This window comes from Schistocerca piceifrons, chromosome 4, assembly GCF_021461385.2.
Source record: "Schistocerca piceifrons isolate TAMUIC-IGC-003096 chromosome 4, iqSchPice1.1, whole genome shotgun sequence".
In the NCBI taxonomy this organism is placed as follows: Eukaryota; Metazoa; Arthropoda; class Insecta; order Orthoptera; family Acrididae; genus Schistocerca; species Schistocerca piceifrons.
Genome location: NC_060141.1, coordinates 376,563,943 through 376,586,892, shown reverse-complemented (window position 1 = coordinate 376,586,892; position 22,950 = coordinate 376,563,943). Strand labels below are relative to the sequence as shown.

Below are 22,950 nucleotides of genomic sequence, written 5' to 3'. Positions count from 1 at the left end.
CATGACAGGAATATGTTGTCGACCCACCTAACTTGTACACTTGGCGAATGGGTAAAAAGATTCTTCTACCTTCCCCAATTTAGTTTTTCTTGTGGATATGATAATCACTACCAAAAAAGTGATGAAAACATAAGAGTTTGTCACATAAACTGAAAATAACAAATTAAAATTTTCACTTGAAGCAAGACCTTCCGTTCCGCAGCTGCTCACGTTACCATGAGACCACGGCACTCCTGCGTTGTCAGCGTCCTTAATGTTGCATATCTTCCACTGAACTACTCAGTTTGTATATTTTGCTTATTTTTTCACAGTTCCACACAACTTCTTCCTGTTTCGCAATTGATATGTGTTCAGTTTTTCAAGGCCTATCCACTGTGCCAACTTATAACTAAATCTGAGGGGGGTGCGATGGGGAGGTTCCCTTGTAAGCAAAGAAGGGAAAGCAGAAAGGTGGAAGGAGTATATAGGGGCTCTATACAAGGGCGATGTACTTGAGGACAATATTGTGGAAATAGAAGAGGATGTAGATGAAGATGAAATGGGAGATACGATACTGCATGAAGAGTTCGACAGAGCACTGAAAGATCTGAGTCGAAACAAGGCCCTGGGAGTAGACAACATTCCATTAGAACTATTGACGGCCTTGGGAGAGCCAGTCCTGACAAAACTCTACCATCTGGTGAGCCGGATGTATGAGACAGGCGAAATACCCTCAGACTTCAAGAAGAATATAATAATTCCCATTCCAAAGAAAGTAGGTGTGGACAGATGTGAAAATTACCGAACTATCAGTTTAATAAGTCACAGCTGCAAAATACTAACGCGAATTCCTTACAGACGAATGTAAAAACTGATAGAAGCCGACCTTGGGGAAGATCAATTTGGATTCTGTAGAAATATAGGAACACATGAGGCAATACTGACCTTACGACTTATCTTAGAAGAAAGATTAAGGAAAGGCAAACCTACGTTTCTAGCATTTGTAGACTTAGAGAACGCTTTTAACAATGTTGACTGGAATACTCTCTTACAAATTCTAAAGATGGCAGGGGTAAAATACAGGGAGCCAAAGGCTATTTACAATTTGTTCAGAAACCAGATGGCAGTTATAAGAGTCGAGGGACATCAAATGGAAGCAGTGGTTGTGAAGGAAGTTAGACAGGGTTGTAGCCTCTCCTCGATGTTATTCAATCTGTATATTGCGCAAGCAGTAAAGGAAACAAAAGAAAAATTCGGAGTAGGTATTAAAATCGATGGAGAAGAAATAAAAACCTAGAGGTTCGCCGATGACATTGTAATTCTATCAGAGACAGCAAAGGACTTGGAAGAGCTGTTGAACGGAATGGACAGTGTCTTGAAAGGAGGATATAAGATGAACATCAACAAAAGCAAAACGAGGATAATGGAACGTAGTCAAGTTAAGTCGGGTGATGCTGAAGGAATTAGATTAGGAAATGAGACACTTAATGTAGTAAAGGAGTTTTGCTATTTGGTGAGCAAAATAACTGATGATGGTTGAAGTAGAGAGGATATAAAATGTAGACTGGCAATGGCAAGGAAAGCGTTTCTGAAGAAGAGAAATTTGTTAACATCGAGTATAGATTTAAGTGTCAGGAAGTCGTTTCTGAAAGTATTTGTATGGAGTGTAGCCATGTATGGAAGTGAAACATGGACGATAAATAGTTCGGACAAGAAGAGAATAGAAGCTTTCGAAATGTGGTGCTACAGAAGAATGCTGAAGATTAGATGGGTAGAGCACATAACTAATGAGGAGGTATTGAATAGAATTGGAGAGAAGAGGAGTTTGAGGCACAACTTGACAAGAAGAAGGGACCGGTTGGTAGGACATGTTCTGAGGCATCAAGGGATCACAAATTTAGCACTGGAGGGCAGCATGGAGGGTAAAAATCGTAGAGGGAGACCAAGAGATGAATACACTAAGCAGATTCAGCAGGATGTAGGTTGCAGAAGATGGGAGATGAAGAAGCTTGCACAGGATAGAGTGGCATGGAGAGCTGCATAAAACCAGTCTCAGGACTGAAGACCACAACAACAACAACACATCATGAATAATCATTAATAAACGTATGAAAATAATAAGTCCCACCTATGGATTCACACTCCATCGGGCCACATACATCTATATGGATTAACTGTAAGACCTCTGTAAATTTACTTTTACTAGTCTTAAAGTATAGCCTTGCTTGTTTTCCTTTTATGCATATCTGACAAGGGTCCTTGGATACACTATAATTCTGCATCCCATTTACCATATCCCTTAATAAAGACGTAGTCTTTCTATTTGGGTGTCCAAGTCTGCAGCGCAATAAAAAACATTCTATTGAGTATACTGAATGACTAACATTTTGTGTTTCTGTCAGTGGTATCCAACTTAAAAATTCCCGTTTCGTTACTTGCTGCAGTTATAACTTTACCATTTTCGTTGATTACTCTTGCTTTGTGCATGTCAAAAATGGCTGTATTTCTCTTCTTGACAATTTACCCTACAAACAGTAGGTTAGTTGCAACATTTTTTACATAATAAACATCATGTGCCGTAAGCATTTTGGGTTCACTATTTACACTTTACATGTAGGTCTAGTTACCCAGCTAAATGACACTGGAGCTTGCTGCCATAAACAGTAGATATTCCCATATGAGTCTTATCTTTAACATCACAAAGAAGAGATTTGTCTTTAACAATATGTACAGATGCAGCTGAGTCTAAAATCCATTCCCGTTGATGATTACCCACATCGCCAAAAGAATAGAAACATGAGAGTGCCTTTTTTATTGGTCCTTCTCTTTGGGCTATCAGCAACATACCTCTTCTGCTGCGTGTCTGACCTTGGGTTTACTTTTTCTCTGTACTGAGATGCAATATGCCCCTTCTTCGGACATCTCACTGATTTTTTTTTTTTTTTTTTTTTTTTTTTTTTTTTTTTTTTTTTTTTTTACTAAAGAGCAGATGCAGTTTCCTTCTCCAATACATGACAGCTTGAAGTACTCTTTACATCCAGTATGATTTTTACTTTAACATTGTCGCCGATAATAGGTATACCTGAGCTTTCCAGCCCCATAATCATAGGCGCATACCTTTCGAGCAGTCCTGCCAACAGTAATGTCTCTATTCATTCGTCAGCGATCCCAAACCCAATATGTCTCAGTCGGTTCGATGCAGCTATTATTTTGTTGACGTATTTGTCTACACTCTTGCATTTGTCCAGCTGAGTGATAATTAACCCACTTTCCTTGTAAAACCTCCATCCTCAAATGCACTTTGTAATTTGTCCCAGGCTTCTTTCACTGTCGCAGCTTTTTCAACGTGAACATAATTCACTGGGTCAGCTAGTAATGTCAACTTCGATTTTGCTTTCCTACCCTTACTTGAATAATCCTGATCTGTGGATATCATTGTGCCATTCACCACATCCCATAGGTCGTCCAAACGTAAATACGCTTCTACTGCAAATTTCCAAGTTGCGTAGTTTTCGCGATCCATAAGTCTTTCAATCTGCAGAATTTGAGCTACGATCATTTTCACGGTAACTGTGATCTTTCTTTACGTAAAGAATAATACCGAAGAATTATACAAAAGAGTTTCGTTCGTCTTTAAGATTACTCGTACTTGACGCAAGTGCACTACTTTTAACTTTTCTAATACTTTCTCACTATTATATTATGTAGGTACATATTCCAAATACATCGCTGGGCCCATAGCCTATTAGAGTAGACACAGTTGAATAAATATTAGTGGGTAAAAGACATTTAGTCCCAGTAACTATATTTGCACTTGCAGGTAAAATAAATCGAACACAACAACCAAGGAACATTACGTTACACACATCAAACTCAGAGCATACAATAGCACCAGAGAGGTCTATTATAATCCACATGATGCACTTTGACGCCGTCTCACACGAAATATATTGTCCACACAATTCCGACACTATGGACGCATACGCAGAATGAACAGCAGCCTCACAAAGAGAATTTTTGATGTAGTTAACAGCTCAAGCAAAGAAAATGAAGAAACAGAAGGAGACCTAAAATAAGCACAAATACGTAGGAAATGATAAAGGAACTCAGAAACAAAATTACGAACACGAACTCTGAAGAAAATACACGAAGAAAAGAAGGAAAATATAGACAAAACAAAGGAAACATGACCACAGTCAAAGAATGAAGAGATTTTGAGAAGAGAAAAAGAAGAAGGAAAGAAGAAAAAATTGAATGATCAAGTAACATTCAAGTCTTGAGAGCAAAAATGTGAAATAATAAAGAGACCATCTCTTCCACTATAGATAGGCATGGAAGTACACATATTTTCTTCAAGTTTCACATTGTGTGTAGTATATCCAAATTTTACATGAATAACAAAGTATATGATGAATATATATTTGATTTGAATAAGTACATAGCAATGATAATCTTCTATACTAGTAATTAGGTGCTAACTTGGTGGTTTAAATAATGCAGTAAGCTGAAAGCCTGTGTAAGGAAATGGGTAGTTAAAAGGAAATTTAATTTTCTCTGAATTAAGAAAACTTACGTACTTGGTTGCGCTGTCTCCCATAGATGCAATTCGAGTATTCGCTTGACTCCTGCGCCGTGAAACATACCATACTGAGAATTTGAGAAACATGAAAAGGGAAACGTGGGGGAACCGCGCGCTGCTCTTTAGTTTTCAGAGAAAATAAACATATTTGCACTGTCAGAACATCTCCACCAACGAACTGTTAAACACAGTGAAAGAAAATCTAGCCCTCAGCCCTAAAAAGTTTTTGTTGTATGTCGATATATGTGGAAGGAGTTTTACATCTTTGGAATTCATACGGCAAAGGAACTACGTTGTTTGTTTTTGCGGCATGCGGAAAGTGCGCGGCGATGTCTGAGTGACGGAAGATGTTAAAGAGTCGAAAATCTTCGAAAGACAAACAGAAGAAGTAATGGCAACCCTAAGAAAATCTGTGAAACTGAAAGAACTGGATTCCAAGACATCGAATGATTTGCAAGACGCTCATCTATCTGCTAAAACATACGAGAAAGGTGTTAATTCCTCTAATCTGAAATGTTCGCAAACGTCTCCCGTAGAGAAATTTTCAGATGATGGCACATTGACGTTTTTCTGGTATGTGCTTTCATTTTAAATGTACCAGTATAAACTGAATGAGCGGTTGTGGCTATTCACATTTTCACAATAAACTGCCTTAGCCTCCCTGCAGGGGTATTTCGATCACTGTCTGCTGTTAAACGAATTTTGGACTTACTGGCATGTGGTAGTTGGGTCATCTTAGCGTTGTTTGTTATGGTATCACTCTATCTGTTATGGGGGTTATACTGCATTACACAGTTTTTTTTTTTTTTTTACGTAACACGGTGTAGGTTAATCCGCTCCTCTCCCGGCCACTATCCACATCACTGGTATCTAATTGTAGTTTCTTAACTCGAAACAAGTTTTCTTTGGTGTTATTCATGTATTAAAACTAACGCACTTGCTAGAAAGTTTCGCAACAAAATTTCAAGAACCAGCTGTAAGTTATTACTCAAGGAATATACTGAAATCCCATACATATCGCTCACATGGGGGCTGTAAGTATAAGATTAGAATAATCACTGCACGCAAAGAGCCATTCAAACAATCATTCTTCCTGCGCTCCACATGTGAGCGGAACAGGAAGAAATCCTTATAACAGGTACAATGGGAAGTGCCCTTTGCTATGCACTGCACAGTAGGTTGCAGAGTGTAGGTGTAGATGCAGATATCTTTCATAAGAATCCCTGCTTCACCGCCATTCAGATGTCCACATATGAATATAGATTTTTTCCATTATTCAGATAAATTGTATTGGATTTGTAAATGACTAAGAACAGTATCAATACAGTATTAAACCCCGATACTCCTTTTTTGCATTGTGTACCAAGAGTGCGAAAATTTCAGGATCTTCGAAACTGAGTGTTTGTATCTCAACCCTTGTACAGTGAGTAGCAGTAATGGGCTCAAATTGAACTGTACTTCAGCAGATAGCTTCTGTTTGTAAAATGGCCAGCTTTGGGGAGGGGGGAGTGGCATGCACCTTTTAGAAGTGCAAATAAATGTTTTTGCTACTGTAATACCACAACTTCTCCTACAATATCTGTTCATCAAATGTTTACAGCAATCTGATTGGCCTTGGTGCTGGCAGTATCTTATGTTTATGTGCTGTAGTCTTTTTCTCAATATTGTTATTGCTCCTTCGTACCTAGTGTTGTAATTGGGTTACATACTATTAAGTTGCACATTTTCCTCGACAGACTTTTTTAAAGGAAAAGTCTCACGTGCCCCTAGTAAAATGAAAACTACCTTTACAGTTGATTGCAGTGGGCTTTCTGTCTGTTGGACTGTGCTTATTCACATTTTGTAACAGGATGGGCAGGTGAATGCCTTTGTTACTCATGTGGATATCCAGATGCTCCCCAAAATTGCCTCAAGGAAGGCTAATAAAATTACTATGTACACTTGAGGCAGATGCAGCTTGAATTCATAAACAGAATTCCACTTTACCTCTCGAATAAAATGCCTGTCTTTATAGAAGAAAAATATTCTTCATGACATATGCCTCAGCTTTATAAAGCACCAAAAGTAAATTCCTTTTGCAAGTAACACTACTGATCTTATGTTGAATTTCCTATATTTTGAAGACACTCTTTTAAAAGTTCCCTGAATTTGTTTGCTTAAAATTTCAGAAAAATACGTTTAGGAATACCTCATAGCCCTCATAAAGCTTGAGGGAGAGTGAGTTATTGAGCTATTTATTTTCATTGTATAATGATGGCACATCAAATATCACTGAAAGATGCGCCCTGGGTGAACAAACAAACAAATGTAATCCGATTGAAGCTTTCTTGCTGATAAAACTGCTATATGGACTGCACAATAGTTGTAAATGTCAGTAATACTGAGTACTTGTTCCACAGCTAAAGACCATGCAGTATTTGATGTTCATAGTGTATGTCAGTAATTTTCCACATACTTTCAACTGTGCTTTCATTGCAGTTGTTACTGAAGGTTGATTTGTACACCACAAAGCTGTACTAGGCACAGCCTTATTTTAAGTGGTGTCGCATTGCCCTTGTTCATCTTGTGGGTGGATTTATCAATCCAGTTACTTTGACCTACTGTTTAATAAGGATTATTTATTAGTTTATTGTTTGTTTATTTATTCATCATAGCCTATTTTCTTGGTGACACCAATGGACCATTAAATACAGAATTACATTACTTCACATTATTCTATTTATTGTTTTCCTTTTTCCTGTTCTGAACACTGAATTAAATTTACAGTGCCTAATTTTTTCCTTATTGTCATTTCTTTATACTACTATCACTATAACATTTTGAGAGCTGCCTATACATTGACCTACTTTAACTTACATATAGTTTTTGTGAGTCATGTTTTTTCCATTGTCAGAGGGCTGTTCTTTTACTGCAACAGAAAAAGATCCATAGATTTTTGTTACTTCAAATTATCTTGATCAATTTTACAGTTATTTTTATGCCTACTGCTGTCAGTACTGTTACAGCAGCACATACTACTACAGTAACAACAAACAGAATAACTATGAGATACATAAAAAGTCCTCCCACCACCACCACCACCTCTACCTCTACATACACAGTCCACAAGCCACCATATAGTGCATGGCAGAGGATATCTTGTACCAGTACTAGTCATTTGCTTTCCTGTTGGACTCTCAAATGGAGCAAGGAAAGAACCACTGTCGAAATATGTCTGTACAAGTTCTAATTTCTATTACCTTGCCTTTGTGGACCCTACACAAAATCCCTCCAGGGATTCCAATTTGAGTTCATGGAACAACTCCATAATACTCACATGCTGATTGGACCTGTCGGTAATGATAACAATCCTAGCTCGATACCTGTTAATTGCTCAGTGTCTTCCTTCAGTCCACTCTGGTGATCCCAAACTCTCAAGCAGTACTCAAGAAATGGTTGAACTACTGTTCTATATCTGTTCTCCTTTGTAGACGAGTTACACATTTCTAAAACTCTGCCAAGAAACCGAAGTTGGCCATTTGCTTACCCTACAACTGGTCTTAACTGCGTGTTTCATTTCATATCACTTTGCAACGTTATGCCTTCATATTTAATCAGCATGATGTGTCAAGCAGCACACCACTAATTCTGTATTTGAAATATACAGGATTGCTTTTCCTACTCATCTGCATTAACTTGCATTTTTCTACATTTAGAGCTAGCTGCCTTTCATTACACCAAATATAAATTCTCTCAAGTCATCCTCTATTGTTCCAGAGTCACCAATACCTCCCTCCTTATATTACAGCATCAGCAGCAAACAGCCACAGGTTACTGCTTGTTCAATCCATCAGATAATTTATGTATATAGAGAACAAGAGAATATGAATCCACCTGTTGCCCTTCATCCATAATTCACAGAATATAATATGAGAAAAGGGCAAGTTGATTTTTGCACTAGTGTTACTTTCCACAACAGCAATGACACAACTACTACAACTGAATATCACATTAGTAATACAATTACCTCTACTATGATTACATATGATAATCTTATGGTTGCTGACAGTTAAACAGAGTATTGTCATGTGTAGGTTAATTACTTCTCTTTACTGTATCATCAACAATAAGTTTTAGGGTATCAAAGTTCTCTTCTAGTGCAATTATGTCATAAACAGTTTTACCTCTTAAAGCCTACTTAGTAGTCCTTGTTATGTCTTCCAGCTAACATTCTCATAAGACATGGTGTGCCAGTTTCGCTTTCTTGTTTCACAATTTCAGTAAATACGCAGCAGTTCCTGCTTGACTCTGTATTTAGTTTTTCATTTTGGACTGTCTCTTTCACAGCTGGTCATTGCTCTCATACCAGTTCTGTTCAGGTATGTGGGATATGGCTCGTATGCAGTAAGGTAGTGAACCAGTCCTCTATTTGGCTTGAAATGTGTTTTATGAAGCCTTTCATTTACTTCAGCAAGAAACTGAAACATTCTCATTCTTGCGTCTCAGGAATTCGGCCTCTGCTAACATTCTAAAAATTCTTAATTCATTATTACTAAAAGATCTGTTGATGATTCTCTAATTCCTCACTGTTCTTTCTCATATTAGCGGCAGATCTGCTTGCTCATAGCTTGTGTGCCCAAACAATGGCACTGTAGCCCACAGTTGCAAATGGAACCACCTTTGTCCCGTACTAATAATTTTATTCATTATCCTACCTTGCAGCTACTTCTTGTGCATGGTTCCAAGGAATTTGCTATAATTACTTTTTTGTGAATCTTGACAGTTTGGATACACGAAGTACCACGCCATTGGCATGTAGTACAACTCCTAACAGTTCCTGTCTGAGCTTAGTTGACATTTGGCAAAACTCCAAACTATGGTACATTTTGCATTTTTCATGTGTGTTAGTAATTGATCAAGACGAAAGAAGTGATAAGAGCCAGGAAAAATCCTAGCCAGTGATTACTTTGAGGAGGAGAGACTCTTAGTACTGCTGGTACACATATAAAAATACAGGAAACTATCCTAGCATACATAGTTATTAGTTTCTTTTTAGGGGAGAGCAAGAGGGTGGGGAAGATTAAGAAGGAAGAGCAGCTCACAGAGACCCCAGGATGCTGTTGTCAGCTGCTATCATTGTGGGTCTGAGAGAGACCTTCCTTTTTTTTTTTTTTAAAAAAAAAAAAAAAACCTTCCCTACCCAACACTCATTTTTTGCCAAGTGAGGAACTGGAATGGTTGCTTATACTTTTAAATATGTCTGTCAGTTGTATTAAGAATTTGCCCTCATGAAGATAAGTACTGGCAAGCAACTGTTTCAGAATTTTGTAATTTTCTCAAGTGAATTTAACTTTTGATACTGCGAAAAAGTAGAATTAATCAAAACTGAAGCTCTGATTTGTAGGTTGACACTTATCCTCTCGTGCATGGAGCCACACCAGGTGCATCACAAAGTCACTAGAGAACTTATAAATAACTGTGTTGGTCCATTGACTAACAGCTTAATTAAAACATAGATACATTTAAAGTGCATGTAGCCAAACTCCAGCAAGATCACTAAGTGAGATGACACTATAGTTTAGACAGTGGGCTTGCATTGGGGCAGACTTCGATTCAAATTATCATACGGCCATATAGGTATAGATTTTCCTTGGTTTCCCAAAATCAAGCCTACAAAGGCGAAGGCTGATTGGTTCCTTTTAAAAGGATATGATTGAGTATCTTCCCCATTTTCTGTTAGTTTGAACTTGTGCTTCATCTTCTACTATTTTATTGTTGCCAGGACATGAAACCCATCTTCCTTCCAGCAAAATTTAATAGTTTAGTGCCTGTAAACTCCTAAACAGACACAAAGGAAGTGTTATTAGGTATTTGGCTCTTTTGTTTCTGAACACAGGATGACTGTAGACTCTCACTGGACAAAAAGTCAATAAATATAAATAAAACTAGCCCATATCTAGATTAAATACTGGTAAGTAGAAATCTCAGTCAAAACTGTGTTAAGCAGGAAGACTATGAACAAGAATAAAAATTCTGTTGGGAAGTGGCATATATGCAGGAACAATTGCCAGTTTTTTATGCAGAGCTAAGACATTTTCCACATTCATTTACCTTTTTTAATGATCTTTATGGGTTTTTGAGGGATACTATGTTGGGGGACCACCTTTGCTTATTAAATACTGTTCAATTTCAACATTTGTCTAATGGTGAAAATAGGTTGACACTGCTTGCTAGTACTAAATTTGTACCATTCTTCATGTGGAAGAGATAGAGAGAGAGAGGTGCCATAACCCGAGATTTTTCTCTGAAGAGTTATGAGTATGTGGCCTAAAAAGGCTTTTGGCAACAATTAGAAAATAGATGAATGTTGCACCTTCACTATTTTTTCTTTCATTTGCTCTTAGAGTTCCACAAGTGTCTTCATGAAGCAGCCACTACTGGCTACTTTTGTAAAGGATACTAACAATCAACCGCAACAAGTGCTAATCTATTTATATTAATAGTTATGGGAATTCCCTCATTACACCCTCACTCCCCCCCGCCTTGCCCAAACATGCATGCAAAAGAGCAGCTACATGAAAAAAGGCACCACACTTTCTGTTACACTACTCACCTACCTCTTTTTTTATATAAGGCTCAGTCAAATGCAAATTAGGTAAATCGAAAAAGTAATTAAACAGAAGTAATTGCTGTTGTGGCTGTTAATATACTTTTCCCATTGTGAGGCAGGATAGTCAACGCCTTTGTGGCAAAATATTTTCAGTTGCCTATGGATCCATGATTGTACCCAGGCTTGCTCATTTTCATCAGAAGCAAATTGACAGCCAAGAATGTCTTTCTTCAGGCCTCCAAAAATATGGACATTTGCATAGGATGAGCTCGGGACTGTAAGGTGGATGTGTAAGGGCTTCCCAGCAAAACTTCTGTAACGTAGTTTAAACAACAGGCACATCAGCTTCAGCAAAATCATGATGATCTCTTTCTTTGATTGCAAAGGCATGTTACTCATTGACACTCTGGAACAAGGCACCAAAATTAACACATAGTAATATGTGGACTCTGTGTAAAAGTTGAAGCATTCCATCAAGTCCAAAGGCCCAGCGATGCTGATGAACGGCATCATTCTGTTGCAGGATAATTTCCACTCACTTGTTTCCAAGGTTATTTCGATTAAACTGCAGTAGTTTCACTGGGAAACTCGTAACACATCCTCCATACAGTCCCAATCTCTACCCATGCAATTTCTGTATTTTTTGGAGCCTTGAAGAAAGACATTTATGGCCGTGGACTTGCTTTGACCAAAGAGGTGCACATTTGTGCACGATCATGGTTCTGTAGGCAACCACATACATTTGTCCATGAAGGCATTGACCATCTTGTCTCACAGTGGGATAGTCATATTAACAATTACGTAATTTCTTTAACATAATAAACAGTTTACTTACTTTTTTCCATCTGTCATTTTCATTTAACTACCCATGATATAATACTTCAGCTAAGCTTTTGTGTAACTGAACTTTTCATGGAATACTACACGCTGTCTATATGTTAAAATCTGTTGAATATTAGCTTTAATGTTAATTCTAAATTATTCTGCTAAATTAAAAAAATCCTGATGAGGTATAAAATGAGGGTCTAATAAGTCACTTGTGTACTTCAGGTTTGAATGTGTGAGGATTTTTAAGTTCCTGTTAGATGTCTGCAAGTAATCTGATAAGGACCTTACTTCAGAATATAAACTAGTCTGTACATTAGACAGGGACTGCAACAATCTGTATGGAAATTACTTTTACTATTATGATTGTAAATTTCACTGTTCATTCTAAATTCACTATTGTTAGTTAGCATCAGTGAGTAAATGTGTTAACACAGAAGTGTAAAATTGCTATGTCCATGATGACACTGCTGTAAGATGTTCTGTAATCAACTTCCACTATTTCATAATCACTTTTTGCAAAACACAAATAACAAGCTTACCCCATGACATCTACCCTTTTTGTCTGTCTTGCAGCACATTGTTTTCATTACACTTATAAAACACTGCTCAGTTAATTTGTTGTTATGAAGTGCTGATTATTTAAGATCTTCATTTTCATAACAATCTGGGAATGTGAATCATTTCGTGGATCTCACTGGGGGATATGTGTTTGATGTGAGATACAATCAAAAATTCACATTTTATTTAGGTGCATTACAATAGACTGACTTTGTGAATAATTACAACAGTACAGTGCTGATATTAATTTATTAGTACCTAATATGACTATTTTGACATTGTGAAAGTAGTTGCACAACAGAATGTTCCTTATAATGATTAAAATTCTTCTGGGTATTATGCCGCGTCATTGCTAAAAAAACTAACAACAATAATAAACTAAAACCGGTGTTTTGGCTAAGTTGCAATGGCCTTCCTCAGGGCACAACTGGTTTTGCGTGGGGATAGGTGCTTCTATTTATTACAGACTATCGTTGTCTGACGTTACTGTTGTAAAACTTTTAATTGGCCCTCTAATATGATTGGCTAGTCATGACGTAAGGGAAGATGGAAGGAAAGAGGCTAATCGTGGATGTCCATGTCGTCAACGATTGGTAGCTGTCTGCCAATCAGCATTCGGCTTCTGGTCAGCAAGCTTACCTCCTGGTGTTCGCGGAAGTGGACTGACAGTTGCTCTACAGCTATTTGTGCAGATACGTCCGTGTCGTGTGTAGCTTCTGCCCTGCGACTGCTCGTGGCCTGTTGGACTGGGATGGCCAGCAGCCAGGACGCTGGGAGTTTGTAGCCATCTTCTCTGTTGATGTTGTCAGATTGCTTAGTAATTTTGATCACCTCCCGTATTTTGTGCTCTCACATCCATGATTCTTTTGCTAATACTCAGGCTTCCTGGAACCTGATAGGTTGTCCACAGTCACGGTGGTGTTCCTCTATCACCGATTTATTATGTTGTTGTAGTTGTACATAGCGTTCGTGTTCTCCTACTCGTAAGCTAATAGGTTTCCCTGTTTCTCCTATGTAGGCAGCTCCGCACTCACACCGTAGTTCGTAAACACCTGCAGTGTTAAGATTGTTGACTACATCCTTGTTGGGACCTATCATTTTGTGGATCCTGTGACTGCTTCAAAAAATCGGTTTGAAACCTTGTTGGCGGAGGACGTTGCCTAGCCGTTCACTGATGCCTTTTATTTATGGTAAGTGTGCCAGTGGAAGCTTCTCTTCTTTGCCTTCCTTTGTGTTCTGCTCCCTTTGGTTTTAGCTACCTTTATTATGATGATGTCATCATAGCCGTTGGCACTAAATGTGTGTTGTAGTTCCTTTAATTCTTCTTTGATGTTATTTTCATCACTTATCCGGTAGGCTCGGGCAGTTAATGTATGCAGAACAGAATACTTTTGAGCTGGGTGGTGGTGGCTCTCCGCGTGCAGGTACCAATTAGTGTGCGTTGGTTTCTGGTACACTTTGTGTCCCAGTTTACCTTCGGCAGCTCTGCATACTTCCACATCCAGAAACGGCAAGGTACCATTGTTTTCAGTCTCATGTGTGAACTTTATATTTTTGTGCAGGCTATTTAATTGCTGGAGGAAGTTTCCCAATTCCACTTCACTGTGAGGCCAGACAATGAATGTGTTGTCCACATATCGTAGCCAACACCTGGGAAGTAACAGAGCAGGGGCCAGGGCCGTTTGCTTAAAGGCTTCCATGAAGATGTCTGCAGCTGCAGGGGAGAGTGGGGAACCCATTGCCACTCCATCTAACTGTTCGTAATATTTACCCTGCCAGGTGAAGTACGTAGATGACAGGCATAAGTGCACCAGATCGCAGATATCTGTTGGGATCCAATCCTGTAGAATGCACATAGTCTCCTCAATAGGTACGTTAGTGAAGAGAGACTTGATGTCAAAACTGACCATAATGTCTGATGGCTTTATTCCCTGTTCCCTAATCAGTTGTAGGAAGTGGGAAGAGTCTTTCACGTAGGAGTCCGTTTGTCCCACAAGGTGGCATAACTTAGGTGCCAGATGTTTCGCAACATAATACGTAGGTGAATCAATTCCATTCACTATGGGTCTCAGCGGATAACCCTCCTTATGGAGCTTAGGTACTCCGTAGATTCTAAGAGGAACAGGCACCTTGGTGATTAGTCTCTTGGCTGTGTCAGGATCAATTCTCGATTTCTTTATGAGGGCCTTCATATTTCTGCCTATCCTCACTGTCGGGTCACTCCTTAGTACTCTGTAAATGGGATCGCTTAGTAGTTCGGTCATCTTCTTTTCATATTCTGAAGTGTCCATCAGAACCGTAGCGTTTCCTTTGTCCGCATGTAAGACCACAATATCCTTGTTATTCCTGAGCTCCTTTATGGCCTGTCTTTCTTCATGTGTGATTTGGCTCTGGGTGGTTTTGCTGTTTGTAAAATTCTTACAGTTTCCTGCCTTATCTTTTCTGTTTCAACACAATGTACTTGGTGGAGTGACGCCTCCACAGATTAAATGATCTCTTCTGTGGGAATCTTTGTGGGCATAACTGCGAAGTTTAACCATTTGGACAGAATTGATGTCGCTGCCTCACTGATGGTCTGTGTCGAGATGTTAACCACGGTATGAGCTGTATCCAGACTTAGCTGTGAATAGTGTTTGTTTCCCATTAGCTCCTCAAATTTCTTTTTCTGTTGACTGCTGACCAAGTCCTCCTCCATGCAGGCCTGGTTGTGGGTTATTCGGTCAATGTTATCCCAGTCCTTCGCTGATAACGTAGTTGACAGCCATAAATGCATGCTGTACAGTTGCCTGTTGTTGTAGTCTATGAAGCTCTGGAGGTGTTGTATCCTCTCCCTTAATAATGCATGGCTGGCCCAATAGTAAATAGTTCTTGCTCTTCTCGTATCGATTTGAAGCTGTACCCTGATGAATTTCGGGATGACATGATGATCTCGACACCTTTTAAGGAACGCCAAACCATTCGGCAGTTTCACCTTCCTCTTCCTCAGCAGCTCCAGTTTCCATATGTGTTGGTAGATTTCCTGCCCATACAGGTCATTGATATAAGAACGTAGGCTTCTGTGGCCGGTGTCATAATGATTAAAGTCATTGATGACATGGACACCCATAATTAGCCTCTTTCCTTCCATCTTCCCTTACATCATGACTAGCCAATCATATTAGAGGGCCAATTCAAAGTTTTACAACAGTGACGTCAGACATCGACAGTCCGTAATAAATAGAAGCACCTATCCCCATGCAAAACCAGTCATGCCCTGAGGAAGGCTGTTGCAATTCGGCCGAAACGTCAGTTTGTTTATTATTGTTGTTAGTTTTTTTAGCAATGACGCGGCATAATGCCCAGAAGAATTTTAATCATTATGACACTGGCCACGGAAACCTACGTTCTTATATAAGAATGTTCCTTAATTTATTTTTAAACTCAACTATATTACCCCCAATATACTCTGTCAGGTTGTTGAATGCATCTGTATTGAGACTTAACACAGGTTGTTGTGGGTCTTATTGTTATGTTGTTATGAAAAGAGAGAAACAGTTTTGACAATAAATTACATTATCGGACATATCTGGCAAAATATGTGTGTATACAGGATGTCCTCTTACAAACACCAATTGGAACTCTTAACATACGTCATTTTTCAATGACCAGCAACTGTACTCATACATAGCCAAATGAAATAATGCTTGTCTTTAAGTCTGTTGTATGAGACTTCCAGTTCATATTATGATCCATTTGTAGTCTCAAAAACTGAAAACTATTTTTCATTTATTTCATAGTTTGAATAAACTAGTTATAGATCCTGCAGGTTTATGAGAGGTACTGAATTGCATGTAGGTTACTGAGTCTTGTCAAAATTTAATGATAAATCCACTTGCTTAAACCATTTCTCAATGTTTTTAAATATTTATATAGTTGCATTTCCACTAAGAGAGCTTGTACATTCTTTTATTCCTAAACTTATATTAAAAGGCATCTTCTGATTTTTTTTGTGTGTGTGTGTGTGTGTGTGTGTGTGTGTGTGTGTGTGTGTGTGTTTTATTTATCTGTGTCCGTGATAAATGTTCTTGAATGTTTTATTCTTTATCTTATGTTCACAGGAGAGCGCATACACTTACTGTTCTTTTTATTTTTATCTGCTCATTGGTTTATGTGGCTGTGTTTGAGCCTGTTTCCAATGATACAACATACAACACCAAAAGGTAAGATATTCTGACTAGTCTATGAATTCTTTGTTTCAACAATAATAATTGTTACTACACTAGTTATGTTTCCAATTTTCTAAAATTGGTGTACAACAGCATACTAGATAAGCTCTCAGATGTAAGTAGTTTAAAGCTGCAGATACATGAGTTTGAAAGGTGTGTTAAATTATTACAAAAATGATGAAATCTCTCAGGTTTTCTTGGTATGATTGATTAATGGTGTGCTGTTAATGTATCTTTCAGAATAATTATACAAGAGACAATAAGTATGATCATAATTCGAATTTTAGTTGTTCATGACTTCAATATGGATATAAGAGAAACACACTGAAAATGCATAAGATAATTAATCTTATGTTAACTTCATGCTTTATTTTTGTATATAAGATGTGTGTTCATTTTGGTTGTAACACCAAAATTGTAGTAAATGGGGAATTACAGTTTCGATTTCACTGGATTGTGTTGTGAACTAAGTTGCATCAGGTTTACCGGTAACTGACAAAAAAAAAGGTGCATTGACCAATTCCATTACAAAATGCAAGGAACGTCAGTGACACACCTGCTTAAAACAGCCAAATAAGTTATCTGTTGCCAAATATGCCTCAAATCTAATCAAGAAGCCAAATGTGAGAACAGTATTGTAGTGAAAATGCCAAGCTTTTGGGACAGCATAATTAAGGAGTGTGCCAGAATAAAGATTTCAGAAAACTCAATGCACCACGATGGAGGTTTCAATTTAAACAAGGCTTGGAGTCTAGCACTCAATTTACTAAGATCTCACTGGCCATTGCATCCGCCAGAGCTGCAAAATGCTAAGAAAATTTGTTTTTCATGGAATATCTGTGTGGGCTCTAGAAAACAAAACATCATCATAGGACATAGTGGGCATCATGAATTGAACTCAACTATAAATAGTGATGCAACACCAACAATAGTTCACAGTATGGTTGTAGGCTGGGCAGTGAGTTCACATAACAGCAAAACTTGCAGCACCTGCTGAAGATGACTAGGTTGGTGGTCAAAATATTGCACATAAAATGTAAACAACAACAACTCACAGACTACCTGGAAGCACACCATTAATTACAAATGGGATGTTAAACTGCCTTTAGTTTGGGTGCTGTGCTTCTTGATGTATCATTACTGGTTCATCATTTAATGAAGATGAAGACAAGAAAAATGAATGAAAAATTTTCATGTTTAGGTTTTAATTGCTACATGGAATATGTCCTGACAGTGAAAATAGTTGAATCCAGTAATTCATTATGGCGGGGACCATTTGATGTTGCTATCAAATTAATCTGCAGTAATATGTCACTCACTTAAGTACTTCTTAGTGGGGGTGACACTGTTTCTTTTCCAACAGTTGCACATTTAATATTCAGATGTTATTGACAACTATATTGTAAATGACTTTTCCATATTTGATTAAAGGAACTGCAAATTATTTAAGAACACAGGTAATTATTTATCACGTATTGTTGCAGAATACAAATTTGCAGTCACAGTTTTCTTGGAAGTCATCATTGGATAGTCATGTAACATTAGATCTACCTCGGATGTAGCAGGAGAATTACGATGTAGACTTTGCCACTAGTATACATTGATGTGCTCTATTACATATTAAAACATGTTGCACTGAAGCAGGATTTAAACTAGTTTCTAAAAGATGTTTTGCGGTTGTAAGTCTGTCTTCAGCACACATTTCACTGCAGTTACTGTGGGCATTGCATTTCAAAGCCTGAAGTTGTACAATATTACAGAAAGCTTGCTTTTTGCGGGATGAACTGCCCTGATATCAAAATACAACTCTCACACTGATTCACAGCTTCTTCGCAAGAAAAGTAACAACTTTAACCTTCACTATGGAAGGCAGTAAGGAATGCAGACCATGTTGACGAGCATTGAACAAATATTGCATTATTCATGTATGCTTCAGATTCTGTAACTGTAAAAGTGCAATGACAGTATTGTACCATCCTTGAGTGAAATAGGGAGTAAAGAAGATATCACAAGCCCTAGGCAGTTATTTGCTTACTGTAGACGTAAAGTTAATCTCTATTAGGTGTAATATCTGGTAGATAGTAACTATTGAAATTTAGCAAGCCACAGGCTGGTAAATGTAATTTAAGAATTTATGGTATCTTCATTTCAGAAATGACATATTTGTGTTGTAATTTACATTCAGATTTTTTTTTATTTTAGAAAAGTGTTGCATATGGGAAATCCAGGGTGGATGTAAATAACAACACAAGGGCAGATTAATACTTGACCAATAGAAGTGGTGTTGACCATCAGAGAGGCCAAATAATAACTGTATGAGGCTAGATCACTTGTAAGTTGACTGTGTTGCCCAACAAGATGATATGAAGCAATGAGAAGTTGACAAAATGATTCTTTACTTCACCTTTTTCTGATAAAAAATCTTGCACAACTTGTTCAGTCATCTTATTTAACAAATTGATTCTCACATCACAGTTAACTTATGTCCACAACCTGACATAAGCTTTAATGCACACAATGAAAATTTCTGCATGAGATCCAGAGTGCCTTGGTGCAGCTCCATTGAAGATCACTGTCCATCATTGTTATTAAAATATCTACAATACACTCACAAAGGCAGAATGTTCTTAGTTTGTTTACTCCGAAAAAATTTATACCAGTGATGTCAGTCTATTTGCTGCCACATGCATGGAAATTACTTGGGAGTGGCTTATTTGTGAATGCTTCTCAAGCATTATGGACCATTCAGGGATCACTTCCCTGCCATGTAATGCAAACTCCAATGGAAGAGGCAAAATAAAATAAAAATAGATGCATTGCCCTAACAATCCCAGTTTTCCTTTCAGTTTTTCAAAAATATCTAAATTTTTGAAAATTTACAGGAAATATTCCTAGCATGAAACAAATCATCCCCCAAACTAACTGTAAGCCCCCTACCCCCTTACACATACAAACTAACTGCAATATTGTCTTATTCACATACTCATACGCTCGTACTTAAAAAAAAAAAAAGGCAATTTTGTACAGTGAAGTGGTGGTGGTGGTCGTCGTCATCATGGTGGCTGTGATAGTAGTAGTAGTAGTAGTAGCAGTTGAGGTATTTTAGGCTGAAATATGTTTTGGAATAATGCTCTGTTTTTGCATGGCTCAATAATATCACTGTGGTCCTTTATTTATCATTATGACATGGAAAATTAATATTAGTAATGCTATCAATAAGAACAGTAACTTGAAATTAAGGATTTGGTTATTATTAACACATTACTAACATTCTTTCAGGGGGATTTTAGCATGTGTGCTTGTTTTCATTCTCCTGGGGGTCACTGTTACCCCGGACGGTGTGTTTCAACGTCCTCACCCTGCTGTCTGGAGGTTCACATTCTGCTGCAGTATTGTTTATGAACTGGGCCTGATATTTATGTTATTTCAGGTATGGTGTTTTAAATAGTGACTTAAAATGTTATTTTTTTCTTGAACTTATCTTTTTGTATTTCAGTATTACCGTTGGCTATGATGCAAGTAGTGTGGCGTAGTGGTTGGCATTGCTGGTTGGCATACTGGGGTCACCAGTTCAGACCCAACTGCTGGCAATTATATGTTAGTTAGTATTTATAGTTTCTGAAATGTTCTTGAAATATCTTAATGTTTATATATTCTGAAATATTTGATGTTTGTATAAATACCAGCCTTCTGGAATATTCGATGTTTGTGTAAATAGCTGCACCTTTGTCCTCAAGCTAGTTCCATTCTGACTTTAGATTGGTGTCAGTGATAAACATGCTTTCAAGTCCAAGGGTACTTCTTTGATGTCCTGCCTTTGAGTATGGGCTTGATTGTGGTTTCAGTGTGATATTGTTTGGTGGAGACGCTGGCTACTACAAAAACCTCTGCCTCACTGTGGCTCCAATTATGTAGTTTAAAAGCCTTTGCTTACACAGACAGGTCCCAGAATGCAAGAATTACAACATTCCTAAGATATAATTACTGAGGAGATAGATGGATTTCGAAACAGCAGTAAGTGAGCTTTTCATCAGGCACCCATCAGTGTTTCCTGGAGATGATGGTCAAGACCTGATGAAATGGCAGAAGAGATTTGATCGAGTTGCCAAGTACAATGGGTGAGTGGGCAAGATGTGTTTGGTACATGTATACATTTACTGGAACCGCACACTCCAGCGGTAGTTCAGCGAAAACTAAGAGAAGCTCATTAGTTGGGACAAATTCCAGTCCGAAATGAAGAAAATATTTGACAACAATCAGCAGAAAGGCCACTTGATGGAAGAAAAATTGAAGAATAGTGCCCAACATTGTGAGGAAACAATACAGACATACATAAACAGTGTTTTAGCCCCATGCCTGAGTGTAAATCCAAATATTATAGAAGCTGACCAAATCTCGCACATGATGAAAGAGTTGTAGAAGACATTATTCGATCTCTTTAGGTGAAGTACGCCACTGTGACAGAGCTCATCAAGTAGTGCCAATGACTCAAGGAAATTCAATAGATAAGAAACAGAGACAAGAGATATGACTTCTGACTGTTGCTCTGTTCCACTTGTGGAAGACCACCCTGATCTCGCCTCTCACATACACCAGATGATAAGAGAAGAGGGATGATGTGTTTACCAGTCAGAAATTTCAGACTGAGCGCACAACAGAAAGCAGCCATGCATGTTGACCCCATACACCATGAGCTAAAAGAGAATCTCAGAGAAGAAGTGTATCAATCTCTGGCACCAATCTCTAGCTCTAGGTGACTGCATCATGAAGAATGGACTTGGCCAACTCAAACTTATGCCCCAACTTTCAAAGAAGAACACAGTAACCAACCAGCACAGATCAACCAACTCCTCTACTGAGTACAATACGTACAGACATTTGGAGGATGGGCAACAACATGCCAGTATGTTTTCACTGTGGCATCCTGGCATTCTTTAATGAGTGATATCCTGCAAGATGCCAACTATCACAACAGTCCTATTCATACCAGTTCACTGCAGATAATTATAGTCTAAATGTGAAACAAAGCCTGTCACAGTACCGTGGACGAAATTGCTCTCCAACATGGTATACCCATTCTTTGTCACTGTACAAAAGAACCATCTGCGCACATAACTGCTGAATTCAGGAAAATTAAGCCAGTCACCATCTATGGAGGTGAGGCCATCATGGATGAGAATCCTCTGTGGATGATAGTCACGAAGATGTCAGGGAATCTCATCAATGTCATCATTGACAGCCAACGTGTCTGGACACTAGTCTATTTAGTGGCTTTTTTTTCTGTAATAGTGAATGCTTATTGTCGTCTGGTATGGAAGACTATGTTCCATGATACAGAAGAGATTGTACTGAAGATCGCAAATGGAAAATATGTCCAGCCAACAGGAACATGTATTGTAAGATAACTATCAATGACAGAATGCAGCCCTTGGATTTGTTGTTTTATTGGAATATAGTTTTGTAAGGCTATTCTTGGAGGGGACTTCTTGTAGGCGGCAGAAGCATTCGTAGATGGTGGAAGATCAGAACTCTAGACTGACGAAGCTATTTCAGTAAGTTCAGATAGCCCACTGTCATCAATAACTTGAGTTACAGTCATCAATCAAAATGCTCTGTTGGTGAAGCATTTGTTGGTTGCATACACTATTCAGTTTCATGCAAGAAATCTACCTGCCAGTGACAATCATAAAAATTTTAGGTAGTCAAGTAGAACTTTGAAGCATTGTCACAAGCAGCCACAAATCATTCCTAAAGGTATATGTGCTTAGGGACAACCAAAACAACCTTGGAGGGGCAGTTTAGTGTCATTGACAAAGAATTGTGCTCTGCTATCACAATGGACTATGCAGGGAGGGCAGGGGGGGCTACAATGTCAGGAAAAAATGAAACAGCCTCAAACACTGTGTTCAGTAGCATCAGGGTACAATATGTGCATACTGAGAGGTTTTGATTGATTTTAGCAGGGGAGCTAAAACAGCTTAGGTCTGACCCGCCACTGCCCGCACCAAAACTAGGTTTATTGTGCAGTACTGAGGCCTTACTGATCCATTTATCATGATCATTGGCGATCAGATGGAGCTCAGGAGATCTGCCTGTGCACCCTGTGTTTTGACTCTGCAGACAGTAACTGTGCTGAGTTTAGAGGTGAACAGTGTTCATGACATTAGTTCTAGAGTATAGCCATATACCACCAATGAGTACGTGTACCGTTC

General features: G+C 38.3%; 1 protein-coding gene across 2 annotated transcripts in view; it reads left to right on the top strand.

Annotated features, from left to right (window-relative positions):
- The first annotated feature begins 4,863 nt into the window (after positions 1 to 4,863).
- The window catches only part of LOC124795350 (phosphatidylserine synthase 2-like), a 232,675-nt gene continuing 214,588 nt past the window's right edge, over positions 4,864 to 22,950 (top strand). For both annotated transcript variants that reach the window (XR_007016680.1, XM_047259338.1), the window contains exons 1-3: positions 4,864 to 5,131; positions 16,631 to 16,732; positions 20,018 to 20,168. Coding sequence is in view for 1 of the 2 variants with exons in the window: in XM_047259338.1 (XP_047115294.1) it covers positions 4,950 to 5,131; positions 16,631 to 16,732; positions 20,018 to 20,168 (435 nt within the window). In the remaining variant the exon portion in view is untranslated. The remainder of the gene's footprint in view (positions 5,132 to 16,630; positions 16,733 to 20,017; positions 20,169 to 22,950) is intronic.